This window comes from Nuphar pumila, chromosome 9 (genome assembly GCF_984573655.1).
Source record: "Nuphar pumila chromosome 9, dmNupPumi1.hap1.1, whole genome shotgun sequence".
In the NCBI taxonomy this organism is placed as follows: domain Eukaryota; kingdom Viridiplantae; phylum Streptophyta; class Magnoliopsida; order Nymphaeales; family Nymphaeaceae; genus Nuphar; species Nuphar pumila.
The window spans coordinates 117959856-117974180 of record NC_143257.1 but is presented as its reverse complement, the minus strand read 5'-3'; the positions used below and the strand labels follow the sequence as shown (position 1 = coordinate 117974180).

Below are 14325 nucleotides of genomic sequence, written 5' to 3'. Positions count from 1 at the left end.
CCGTACTGCTGATAGCGTGCAATCGGCGACAAATTTTTTTTGCTGAAATGGCTTTTAGTGGCATTTGTAACTGCCGCTAAAAGCCCTTCTTTTACAGATCATGCACACCCTTGACCACACATGCGTCTGTGCATTGTGAATGGCGTTCAACAATACTATATATATATATATATATATATGGTAATACATTCTTGCTAAATAAAACACTTTAAATGGGTTTTTTGGCTTTTCTTCATTTTTTCATGATTCCTACCCCATAAATGTGTTGAACATGGTCGATTTATCAGGAATCCATACTTGGATCATGTGTTTTCGATAAAAAAAAAACATATTTAGAGCCTCAAAATTTTACAAAGATTTTGGACAGTTGATTTTTTGAACCTTATAAAGACCCACCCAATTGTCAGAATCCAACCCTTCAAGGACTGATCCCTATATACCATCAAAATTTAAAAATAAAACAAAGATGCCCAAAAAACTATTTAGCACGGATGTGTTACCGTATATATATATATATATATATATAGAGAGAGAGAGAGAGAGAGAGAGAGAGAGATGCCTACTACCTTCTCAGTGAGATAGATGGACGATATGCTATCTCACATTCACATGCTAAATAGTCATAAAACAATATTTAGCGGCAGATGCAATCGCCGCTAAATCTCTTTTATGCGAAAAAAATGTCGACCGGCTGGCTCTAGTTTCGTTCAGATGGTGGTAGACAGCTACTAATTTCTCTCTCTTTCTCTATGTACTATCTTGCCACTTATACAAAAACAGGGTCAATTTTAATGATCATTTTAGAGAGAAAAGTAAATGATACTACAGATGGCAGCAAATAGGTTGGAAGACTTATTTTTGAAGTAATTACCATTGTCAAGCTACCAATTTTGCATACCACCACATTGTTATTCCAATGTTAGATTTGACGCCAACGAACAACAAATTAATAAAAAAAACCGTAAAAAAGAAAAACGAAAAAGAAGAAGAAGAAGAAGAAGAATAGAAAGCGAAGGCTTGCCCGTCCTTCGTACGCTGCACACAACCTGACGTAGAACCGTCAACGCCAGCCAGGGAGAGATCTGAATTTCTTTCTCTCTCTCTCTCTCTCTCTCTCTCTCTCTCTCTGCTTAAGAAGCCAATCCCACAAAGATCAATTATTTCCTTCCATCGATGGCCGCCAGATCTCTTCCTGCCTGAGATCACGCATTCTCTCTCTGCTCTCTCTGAGATCACTCCGCGAGAGAGAGAGAGAGAGAGAGAGAGAGAGAGAGAGAGAGAGAGAGAGAGAGCGAGATAGAGAGATGGCGTCGTCGTCGTCGTCTCAAGGGCTTGGGGGGCCGTCGAAGGCGGGGCGGGTGCTAGGTCCGTCGCTGGATAAGATCATCAAGAATGTGGCGTGGCGGAAGCAGTCGCAGCTGGTCCAGGCCTGCAAGTCCTCCCTCGACCGACTCCAGAATCTCCCCTCCTCCCCGGACTTCGCCGACTCCTCCATCCCGGGCTTACCCCCAACGGACGCCGACGTCTTCCTCTCAGCCCTCTCCCTCGCCCTCGACTCAGCCGCCCCCAAGGTCATCGAGCCCGCCCTCGACTGCGTCTTCCGCCTCGCCTCCACCGCCCTCCTCCGCTGCCACGCCGACCAGATCGACGACGATCCCGCCTCCCCCGCCCCCGCCCTCCTCCTCAATTCCGTCTGCAGGTGCACCGCCGTCGCCGACAACGCCGTCGAGCTCGCTGTGCTCCGAACCCTTCTCGCCTCCGTCAGATCGAGCTCTCTGGGGTTCCACGGCGATGCGTTGATTCACATCGTGAAGACGTTCTACAACGTCTACCTCGGCAGCACCAGCAACGAGAACCGGATCTGCGCCAAGGCGGCCTTGGCGCAGACTGTGGCCATCGTGTTCGCCCGCGCGGAGGCAGACCGCGTGGACGTGGGTGTCGATCCGGTGTCGGTGCCGGCGCTGCTGGAGATGTCGGACAAGAATCTGAACGAATCGGGCTTGGTTCAGTCCGTTCAGGGATTCCTCGGCGAGGTGTTGGAGGGATGGGAGGCCGATAGCGGAAATTCGACGAAGAGGGACGGTACGGGGGAGGGGGAAAGCAGGATCATGGAGGACGCTTTTAATCTCTTCAAGAACCTGTGCAAGTTCTCGATGAAATTCTCGACGCAGGAGAGCCCGGAGGATGAGCTTCTCCTGAAGGGGAAGGTGTTGTCTCTCCAGCTGATAAAGGTTGTAATCGACAATGCTGGACCCGTTCTGCGGGCAAACGAGAGGTCGGTTGTTGATGCATCCTTGTTTCCCTTTCCTTGATCGATGAGTTCTCGTGATTACTTTCAATGATCATCTTTCTAGGTAGCTTCTCGTTTAAATTATCGAAATTTGAATTTTGGTTCTTTCCTTCTACATGAATTTTGTGTGATACTTGTTTTCCTGGTAGGAGATCCTTACTCAGGAAATGCAAGATTAGTTGAAACATTAGCATACAATGAATTTATATATTTTCTTTTTCACTTTTCTTCTCTGAATTGTCGGAGCACTTTGGAGTTCCTCTAGAGTGAATTGGAGAGTGTTGTGAACATGTTTATTGAGTGAGAAGAACTTTTGATTTCAGAACCATTTCTGAGTTATTCCTAAATATGCTGAAGTTGCCTGGAAATTTACAATCTCTAAATTCATAACTGGTAGTTTTGATGCCTACAGCACATTCAGTCTCGAATCAATGCACATGTTGATTAAGAAGGTGTTGATTCTTTCATCAAGGTTCTTTTGGATTGTATGTATAGGAGGATAACAAGTTGAAGCCCATGGGCCTTTTTGAAGGGGAAGAACAATGTATTGCAGTGGTGGAGAAAACTAGGACGCTCTTAGTTCCTTTTGTGGTCAATTCCTATCTCCTTGGAGTTAGTCCAGCCCATGTTCTAGGATATTCATAAAAGGAAAACAGAAGTGTGAATGCACATATAGAAGGTTATAATGAAACATAACAAAAATAAAATATAAAACAAAATAGCAAACGAGAAAACAAATGAGAATGACAAATGCTAAGATCTATTGTGAAAGACTTGCAAAGACTTTTTTTAATTCTTTTTATTCGTGGCTAATTGGCTAATTTTCTCCTAGTACATAGCCTTCTTCTAGTCCTATTTTTTTTTTCTGACTTTGAAAAGGTCGTCGTCATCATCATCATCATCACAAGGTCTTCTATGTTGTCTTGTCTAAGGTTCCTAGTTCTCAATCATTCTTATTTGATGCCAAAACCTCAGTCATGCCACAATCTTTTATGTCTTACTATCTCCTTGAAGTCTTTGATGGTTTACTTCTTGCTATAGATCTTTTGAATACATATCAGATCACCCTTTCATATAGATATTGTTCTGGGTCCCCATAAAACATGCCTAACCATCACCAAGATACTCTTCAGTTTGCTCTTCTATTGATACAAGCTTCCTCTACCATGCTCATTATCTCCATCTTTTCTTGCTGTTTTTCGGATCTATCTTAACACATGCATCTAATCTATATGCATTCTCTCTTTTTATCAATTCTTCATTGCATCTACGCTATATGCACTGTCTCTTTTTTATTGATTGTTCATTGCATCAAAGTGCTGGTATTACCATCATGACATTGTGCTTCATTTAGAGATGCATCTATTTAGCATATAGGTACCAGTAGCTTGGTTCTAATTCATTCATCTTGTCCTTATCAAACACAAGATTTTGTTGTGTAATTAATTAAGTTGATCTCAATTAGATTTCATTCTATAGATAGAAAAGGAGTATTCAATTCCTTGAAAGCCAAATTAGCCACCTCTATTTTGAGTCACATTCCTAGAACAAGGTGCAATTAGGATTAAGTGCCACCCACAATTGGACAATCCAAACAAAATTCTGTGATGCAGCGGAGTTGAATTCTAGTGTTATATATATATATATAGATAGATAGATAGATAGATAGATAGAGAGAGAGAGAGAGAGAGAGAGAGAGAGAGAGAGAGAGAGAGAGAGAGATATGTAAGTTTTAGACCATTTATCTCCCAGACTGTCCTAGACCCCTTTAAAATACATAACCCCTTTAAAATACATACTTGCATGTGTTTAATGCTTAATCCAAACCTGTAGATGTGTTTATCATTGCTTATTCACTAAGAATCATGCTTTGGATCGAATTTATTTAACAAGAATTCTTGATTTTTAGTTAAATCAAGTTTTTGGTGTAATATGAACCATTGATTTTTTTGTTCTGTTAAAAACACATCGAAACGTGAAAAATGTTTAAACCAATACATGTTTTCTACTAAATACAGCATAGAGATCACATCTATGCATTTAGATTAAGTAAAACACACACGTAAATATGTTTTTTAAAGGGGTATGGGAGATAAATGGTCTGGAACTTACACATTACTCTCTCTCTCTCTATATATATATTAGAATGTATTTTAGGGGTTTTTGTTGTATTATTTTTCTTTTAATTTTAATTTTATTTTTTGTATTTCAAATGCCCTTGTGAGGGGAATTCTTGTCTTTTTTAGGTAGTTGTTGGTGTTAAGATATTTATCTAATATTATTTACGTATATACGTATACATATTGTATATGTACATATGTATGTATGTATGTATATATATATATATATATATATATATATATATATATATATATATATTGGTTGACTTGGGGATGGCTAGTTGTTGGACTGTTGGTCCAACGATTAGATTGGTCACCCTTTCTCTCCTTTTAATCCCTTTATTCTCCCTCTTATTCTTTATATAAAGGGTGGGTGTGTGCTTTTGTAGAAGTGAGGGAGTGATGGGTAGTTCTTAGGTTTTTAGTGTATGAGTGTTTTGTAGTAACACTCTTTTGTAATTTTTCATTTTTTTTGTATTATTTGAATTTCATCCTTAATGAAATTGTTTATTTTTAAGTCTTGTGTTCTATGAGTATTTCTATTGTGAATGTGTATTTAACTATATTGTGTTCTTGGCTCATGGGATGCATTCCAGAGTGCATTGGGATTTGTGTCATTTCATGACATGGTATCAAAGCTTGACATCTTGTTCTTGGTATCTTGTTCGTGTTTGTTCTTATAAAGAAAACTCTTAATTGATGAATGACTTGGCCTCGATGATCTCACATTCTGGTGTGTATTTTATATTTGGTAATGTATGTATGGTAAAATTTCAAAAATTGTTTTTGATATGTTATGTTGAAAAATTGGATGTGTTTTTCAAATTAATTAAAATTAAAGCTTTATTTTAAATATCTTTTTAAATATATTATTGTTTTGTTGGCTCTTGCGTGAGCATGTTGATTCGAAGTATATTTTGAGTATGCTAGTACTTTTGTTTTAACAAAACATGTTAAAAATTATGTATTAAGTGAATATGTGATTTCTTAAGGATTTTGAAATTATGATTACGTGTTCTTCATGTTTCTTGCCTTGGTGTGTCTTTAGACACTTTTTGTGTTTGTCTGTTTAGAGCTTTGTTAGATACTTTTGTTCTATCCTATCATCAATAAAATATTATTTTGTTGTGTTAACCGCCTTGGGTGGATTTAGTGTGTGAGCCATCTTGTGGCTTGTGTATGTTCTTTTGATGCTTTGGTGGAACTCTTTGAGTGTCTACTTTATTGATTCAATGAACTTCTTCAGGAAGCCTTGTTTCCTTTCATGTTAAAACTCATTTTTAAAAATTCTTGTTATTGAGTCTTAAGTGACTTTATGTGTTTTGCTCATTGATGATTTATTGACTTGGGTATTTGTGCCCTCTTGCAACTCTTAGTGGTTCCTTTCTTTGATATTTTATATCATGATTCTTAGAGATTTTATACTTGCGAAATTTCTTGTATGACATATGTGAATTCGTGATTAGAGAAAATTATGTATTAAGCATTTATATGAAAGACCTTCACGAATCTCTACATATGTACCTTCATTGTCTCATAAAAGACTTATAATTTAGATTAAGCTTCTTAAAAACTATTATTTTTGTCTCCTATTATTGGATCTTTGTGCCTTGGTTCATGTGTCTCTGGATTGACGAATTTATGAAAGGTAATTTAAAATTTTTATCTTCTCTGTGTTGATTGCTTGCTTGTTCAAATTTGTGAAAATGGTCATCATGTACTGCGTATAATTGCATCAATTGACATATTGTTGTGCATATGATTGCACTTTATTCATGCTAAGGTTTTCATTTACCTTTATTGAATTTGATTTGAAACTTGTTTTTTCAAATCGGTTATTTGATATGAACTCACCTATTTGGAAATTGATTTCTGTAAGTATTTATTGCCTTCTTATGACATTTATTTTATTTATCACAAAATTTTATATGATGCATCATCTCTCTTGACCTTGTTGTTGGGTCAGGGTTAGCCGTTGAGGTGAGTTATGTGTGCATCTCATGCCATCTTATCAATCTAGATTCTCAAGGGTTATGAGTGATGTGTTGTCCTTTGTCTTGGGTCTGATTGATGGTTGATTGGCCTCTGAGCTCATTAATATTGGTATTTTGAGTTAGCCATTGATGTGAGTTATGTGTGCACCTCAAATCATCCTATCAATCTGCAATTATCAAAGTTTATAAGTGTCGTGTTGACACCAGTCTTGGATCTGATTGATAGTTGATTGATCTTTGAATCCATATATGCTTTTGTTGATTAAGAGATGTTTGTTGGGGTGAGTTATGTGCACCTCATTTTATTTTAGTTTAGATTGTCAACTTATGGTTTGACTCTAACTGACGTATGTTTGATCTTTGGATTTGAGTGTGTTATGTCATTCATTTGTTGTATGACCATTGTTATTATGGATGCTTATAACTCTGTTTATTTGTGATGACCATCTATTTTTTGAAACCATAGTGTTTCGAAAGATGGTTAAAATTGATATTCTTATTGATAATATAGTGTGTTTCTATTACAAGCTTTCTTACCTCGAGTGTCTTCTCTTTGTTATGCTTCTTATTTGAGTGTTATTATATGTAGACAAGAGATGTTTGTACACACCTTTGAGTGGGTCTTTGGACCTTTGGTGACTTTATGTTTATGCTCTTGTTCTAGTTGCTGATACACTTGATTTTTGAGGACAGGAGGTCTAGTGAGGTGATTGTTTGTGATGGTTAAACTAGTGTTTTAATTTACAAAATTCATTTATTATGATGTATCGATTTTTAATATCTTCATAATTTTTCATAAACTCATTTGCTCTTTTATGAGAAATTATTGTTGAAATATTTTCATGCATTTTGCATTATAATTTAGTTACATGGGTTCCATGATTGATTGTCTTGCATAATTTGCATAAGTTTATGCTTTTTCAAGCATATATTCAATAAAAAATATATTTTTTACTTGTTTGTATTGCCCTTCATTGGCTCTTTGTATTGTCCTGTAGTGGACTTGTGCTTTTGCACTTTTGTGCTTATATTATGCCTTGTGCCTTTATATTGTTTACTCTTGGACTTTATGTGTTTTTGCACTTTGTTTTTGTAATTCCACATACTTCATTATATGCTTTTCTAAGCATTTCATAAGTATGCCCATAGTGGATATTGTATGCATCTGATTGCTCTTGAGATTGATCGCACTTTGTATTACTTTTTGGTAAAACTGGTGCTTGTACACTCCTATTGTGTTTGTGTGGATCCTCATTGGGATCCCCTTTTTTGGCTTATTTCTAAGCATGTGTTCTTGAAAGATTGTTTATTGTTATTAATATTGGTCCATAAGTGGCTTTTTCATTAGTTCTAAATTATTACATGGTTCACTCATATATCATGCTACACTCTTATTTATGTCTTCCGTTGTGTAAAGATGATTTGTTATTTATACTCCTTTGTGAGTTATTTCTTCATATTATTAATAATGATGAAAATCTATGACTGCTATGCATTAATGTGCCTTTTATGATAGATGTATGCGTGCATGATTTTCATGAATGATTAAAGTGATAAATGACTATCTATTTGAAAATTTTCAAAATTAATTGTTACTTTAAATGATTTTGAAAAATGTTAATTTGACTTATTAAATATATTTTATATATTGTATGCTTGTGTGATTTGCCATCTTTTCTCTGTAATATATAGTTATTTATTATTAGATTGCTCTTGTTTTGCTTTCTTTACAAGTTTTCAAAGTATTGGAGGCATGGACAATTCTAAAGACAATTCGAGCATATCAAGGAAGCTATAGAAGCCCCTTCAAGAATTTGTATTATGAAGAACATGTTGATATATTATGTAATGGATTTTTTTTGTAATTGCAAACTTACGGTAAGTCACCATAAGTTTGAGGGGGCGTGTTAAGATATGTATATAATATTATATATGTATATATCCAACGGCTAGAAATCTAGTTGTTGGATTAGGTCCAACGGCTAGATTGGTCCTCCTTTCTCTCTTTTTAATCTCTCTCTTCTCCCTCTTGTTCTCTATATAAAGGGTGGGCCTTTGTAAAAGTGAGAGAGTAATAGGTAGTTTTTTAGGTTTTGAGTGTGTGAGTGTTTTGTAGTGAGTCTCTTATGTAATTTTTCATTTCTTTTGTATTATTTGAATTTCATTCTTAATGAAATTGTTTATTTTTAAGTCTTGTGTTCTATGAGTATTTTTATTGTAAATGCGTGTTTAACTCCATTGTATTCTTGGCCCATGGGATGCATTTCGGAGTACATTGGGGTATGTGTCATTTTTGTAATAGGCTAGTGTTCCCTCTCTTTGGTTGTATATGTAGGGGTTTATACTCCTTGTTGCTTTATGCTTTTTCTGAGCATTTGTAGATTAATAAAATAATAGTTTTTATATTGTTTCCTGTGCCCATTATTGGCTTGTGTTTGTAAATGCTTTTGAGCTCTTATATTGCCCTTAGTGGCCTGTGATTGTGCACATCTTTGTAATTGTATTGGCCTTAGTGGCTTTTGTATTGTGTACTTGTCTTTATTGTTTCATTACATCCGGTTCCACAAAGTTCCTTGAAACTAATCACGCACATAACTTCCTTTTCATGCCACCACACTATTAAAAAATGTGATACTGATTATCTGTCACATAGTGATGCACTCTCATGGTTTGAGTTTGCAGTATTTACAAACTGCAAGACTTATTCCTACAAAGCAGTCAATTTATTAAATTGAACCTGCTCCTAAATGTTGCAAGGTGCACCATTGTTTTCCCAAATTCAATCTCCTTGTGCTTAACATTAAAAATCACCTTTTTCTCCAAATTCAAATTTTGTTCTCCAAGATTTTCTACACCCTTTTTCTCAGTCCCGTTCTTAGTCTTATTTCTTCTTGAGGTTGAAGCATATATGTGCTATTGTTAGAATGAAAGCTAACAATCAAGAATAGTATCACCCTTCACATTTCTCTTCTCAAATTCTTGTCCTTTCTTCACTCTTAGTTCTTAACTACCTTTTTTCCCCTTTACATGTGTACTTATTTAAGTGTTAACCTATAAATATGCTACATGGCTGGGTGTTTTGCCATATTAACCCATCTGTTGTTGTTGTTGTTGCTCACTACATGGCTGGGTGTTTTTACACCACGGTTGGGTTACATCAAGGATCTGCTTTAAGCCTTTTCCTATTTGCTATAGTGATGGATGAGCTTACGAGATCAATTCAAGAAAATGTGCCGTGGTGTATGTTGTTTGCTGATGATATTATTTTGATTGATGAGTCTAGAGCTGGGGTTAATGCTAAGTTAGAATTATGGAGACAGACATTGGAAGCAAGAGGTTTTAAGTTGAGTAAGAGTAAGACAGAATACATGGAATGCCGATTTAGTAAGCAACAAAATAGAGATGGGAGTGTAGTGAAGCTTGGTGAGCAAGAAATACCGGTGGATGATTCTTTCAAATATTTGGGATCTATCATTTAAAAGTATGGAGAAATTGATGGAGATGTAAATCATAGGATAAAGGTTGGGTGGATGAAATGGAAGAGTGCAACTGGAGTGTTGTGCGATCGTAGAATGCCATTGCGGTTGAAGGGAAAGTTTTATAGGACGACTATTAGGCCCGCTTTACTATATGGTACAGAATGTTGGGCTGCCAAGAGACATCATATTCAAAAAATGAGTGTAGCTGAGATGCGTATGCTGAGATGGATGTGTGGAAATACAATAAAAGATAAGATTCGGAACGAGGAGATACGTAAGAAGGTAGGCGTTGCACCCATTGAAAATAAGATGAGAGAGAATCGTTTACGGTGGTTTGGACATATTCGACGAAGGCCTAATGATGCTCCAGTTAGAAGGATGGAGAAATGGGAAAATATATTAGTTAAAAGAGGTCGGGGTAGGCCTAGGAAGACATGGATGGAGGTGATAGGAAAGGACATGAATGCTTTGAACCTCACCGAGGACATGGCATTGGATAGAAATGAATGGAGGAGAAGGATTCATGTGGAAGACCCAGAATGATTTTCTTTGTTGGTTCATATCGCCGACCCCAATTGTTTTGGGATGAAGGCGTAGTTGTTGTTGTTGTTTGTTGTTGTTGTTGTAGTGATCCTGTCAATAATTCTGCAAATCTAATGATCCTAACCTGTAGATTTTTTCAACAATAATTCACCCACTATTTGTTGGAATTTTCTTTCCTATGTTCTAAATCTTAAACCTATAGATGGAATTCTTAATTTCTCTTTCATTTGACCTCTTGAAGGCCACGTTATATGTGTTTTCCTTTTCGTCATTGTATCAACAAGTTCAACATTGTTCTGTGTCAGTGCCACTGTATTTCATGATATTGTGCATATATCTTCACTAGCTTCTTTAATCCATCCAAGTGTGATAACCCCTGCCATGATGCATATAACTAGAAAGTGGTATCTCACATTTCTTGATACTTGTCATTATTGATCAAGTCTCATGGTAGGGCGCTGCTTGCTTGGTCTGCTCTAGCCTTACCAAAATTCCTCGTATGACTCAGTTACACAGTTCATATAATTTTTGTCAGAAAGGTTGGCTGCCACTATACACCAAACTGCCTCTTCTCCTTTATCTAGCATTGGCACCGAAATTAATAGTTTAACACCCCACCAATTGCTGAATTGAATATTATTTGTAAAATTGGGTTAACCTAAATGCCTTAATAAGGATTGCATTTTCATTTTAATATGCTTTTTAGCTCCAGCTGATTGCATTGGTGGATTTAACACCACATCAGTGGTGGATTTAAATTTTATTTGGACATATTGGTTAAATAAACTAAATATCTTAATGAAGAAGGATAGCATTTTTTAATCTGCTTTTAAAATTTTTCCTACTTGCGTCGGTCATTCCTTTTGCTTTTGCTATTCTACAGGTAATTCAAGTAGGCTATGTTGTCTGAAAGCAATTCATAAAGGGGGCTACTCTTTTCTTATTTTTGTAGTCTTCTTATTGATAGCCATGCTGTGGCATAGCCCTAGGTGAATCAACTTGTATAGTCTTGTCTTGTGAAAAATTTTGTTGTCCCATTCACCTGTTTCTCTCGAATCTCTTGTTTCATACTATTGTATAGGACTCGATTTTCATTACTCATTTCGTTATCTGTCTTTAAGGCCTTTACTCATCTGCTCACATATAAGAGTATACAAGTGTTCCTTTCTAGCTACATAGTGGCTGTTTATCTTTTTTGTGTTTATTACTTTTTCATTTCTAATTGTGCTGCACCCTGTAGAGATGTGTATAGATGCTTATGTTTGTTTAAATCTTTGAATGCAGGTTTCTTGGTGCTACCAGACAATATCTCTGCTTATCCTTGTTAAAGAATAGTGCCTTGTCAGTGATGAGTGTTTTCCAACTCTTATGTTCTATTTTCATGAGTTTATTATCAAGGTTAAGGTCTGGATTGAAGGCTGAAATTGGCATTTTTTTTCCGATGCTTGTTCTCCGAGTTCTAGAAAATGTGCTTCAACCAAGTTTCCTGCAGAAAATGACCGTTCTAAACTTGTTGGAAAAGATGTGTGAAGATCCACAGATAGTCATTGACATCTTTGTGAACTATGACTGTGATGTTGAGTCACCAAATATTTTTGAAAGGTTTGTTCATGCTCAGTATCCTGAGACTGTACATTTTGCTCTGCAAATTTGTTTATCTTCAGGAAATTATGTTATTTCTTTAGTACTGGACTAGGTAAATGATTTAAAATGCATTTAATTCCTTCAGATGCTTGCAGGATCGTCAATGGCCTATTAAAAACTGCATTGGGCGTGCCTCCTGGTTCAGTGACGACCTTGTCTCCAGCTCAGGACATTGCCTTCAGGCATGAATCTGTCAGATGTTTGGTTGCTATTATTAAATCAATGGGACTGTGGATGGATCAACAGCTACGTATTGTTGACACACGTCCATCAAAAGATTCTGAATTAGATAGCTTGGGTGTTGAAAATCATGCTGCACTAAATGGTGAAGAAGGATCTGCAATAGACTATGAGCTACATTCTGAAGCATATGCTGAATTATCCGAAGCTGCAACACTTGAGCAGCGGCGTGCATATAAGATAGAACTGCAGGTAAGATTATCTGATTATTATGATTGTCAGTGGATTTCTATCGAGTTTGTCGTTCCATATGGTAAAAAATAAAAAAAAGACCATTGTGCGGTGATTATGATTGATCCTTGTGTCTGATCTTGTCAAATGCAGAAGGGCATTTCACTATTCAATCGAAAACCAAGCAAGGGCATTGAATTCCTAATAAATACAAAAAAAATTGGCGGGTCCCCAGAAGCAGTAGCTTCTTTTCTGAAGAATGCTGCTGGCTTGAATGGGACAATGATAGGAGACTATTTGGGGGAGAGGGAAGAGTTTGCTTTGAAAGTTATGCATGCGTATGTGGACTCCATGAATTTTGAGGGAATAAATTTTGGTGAAGCAATTAGATTTTTTCTTCAAGGCTTCCGTTTGCCAGGAGAAGCTCAAAAGATTGATCGTATAATGGAAAAATTTGCGGAGCGCTATTGCAAATGCAATCCAAATTCCTTTAGCAGTGCTGATACTGCTTATGTTCTTGCTTACTCTGTGATAATGCTCAATACCGATGCACACAATAACATGGTTAAAGACAAGGTTGCTTTGATAACTTTGTTCCCTTCTTTTATTTTAAATCTTCCATTAGTGTCTTAGCGAGAAACAGATGTGTCCTTGTAAATTATCTCTGATAAGTTATTTTGTGCTCTTTCTAGATGTCAAAATCAGATTTTCTTCGCAATAATCGAGGAATTGATAATGGCAAGGACTTACCAGAAGATTATCTGGGAACCTTGTATGATCAAATTGTGAAAAATGAAATAAAGATGAATGCTGAATCCTCAGCTCCACAAAAACAAGCAAACAGCATCAATAAGCTACTTGGCCTAGATAGTATACTTAATTTAGTCTCTTGGAAGCAGCCAGAAGAAAAAGCATTAGGTGCTAGTGATGTCCTTTTGAGGCACATCCAGGAGAAATTCAAAGCGAAGACAAACAAATCAGAGTAAGCTAATGTGGTTGATCCTTGCAATCCATTTGTCAGCATACATCTTCCTATGAACAGTTCATTTTTTTTATATCACAGGTCTGTTTTTTACATGATTACTGATGTGGCAATTCTACGATTCATGGTGGAGGTCTGCTGGGCACCAATGCTTGCTGCATTTAGTGTAAACCTTGACCAGAGTGATGAAAAGGTTATTGCATTTCAGTGCTTGCAAGGCTTTCGTCAAGCAGTGCATGTCACTTCGGTTATGTATATGCAGACTCAGAGAGATGCTTTTGTGACATCTGTTGCAAAGTTTACTTTTCTTCATTGTGCCGCTGACATGAAGCAGAAAAATGTTGAAGCTGTCAAGGTAAACTATATGTAAGGTTTAGTATTGCTGATGGAATCAGATTTGGTTGATATTAAAAATAATGACCCAGTTTGGTGCTTGCACAATTTATGATGTCTCAGAAAGAACAAAATATATAAATTAATTAATACATTATCTTGATGATTAAGTCACCTATTCAACCAACTTGGCTTCTGTGGCTTCCAAATTAAGTTTTATTCTTAAAACCACCCCGTCCAAGCCAACTTGAGACTTGCCTAGCTTGACCTTTAAGGTCAGAACCATTAGCATTTTCTGCCTGCAAATTGTAGCATCAAGAGGTCTATGCATCTTTCATGGCGAGCAAGTATGATTTGCTGAAGCTTCAGATCTTTTTAATTAAATTAGAGAGGCATAGAGTACTTTAAACATGTTATATTTGTATCTGTTACATACATATATTCATTAATTTACTGGAGCATGAAATTAAGTCATAGCATTTTGAAGTTAGAATTCTGATTGTAAAGCCTTAGATATATTACTTCCATC

General features: G+C 36.4%; 1 protein-coding gene across 1 annotated transcript in view; it reads left to right on the top strand.

Moving 5' to 3' along the window:
- The first annotated feature begins 981 nt into the window (after positions 1–981).
- The window catches only part of LOC149829036 (brefeldin A-inhibited guanine nucleotide-exchange protein 1-like), a 47084-nt gene continuing 33740 nt past the window's right edge, over positions 982–14325 (top strand). The window contains exons 1-6 of the mRNA XM_090017871.1: positions 982–2275; positions 11711–12028; positions 12166–12502; positions 12635–13057; positions 13174–13463; positions 13545–13818. Coding sequence (XP_089873997.1) covers positions 1305–2275; positions 11711–12028; positions 12166–12502; positions 12635–13057; positions 13174–13463; positions 13545–13818 — 2613 coding nt within the window. The 5' untranslated portion in view covers positions 982–1304. The remainder of the gene's footprint in view (positions 2276–11710; positions 12029–12165; positions 12503–12634; positions 13058–13173; positions 13464–13544; positions 13819–14325) is intronic.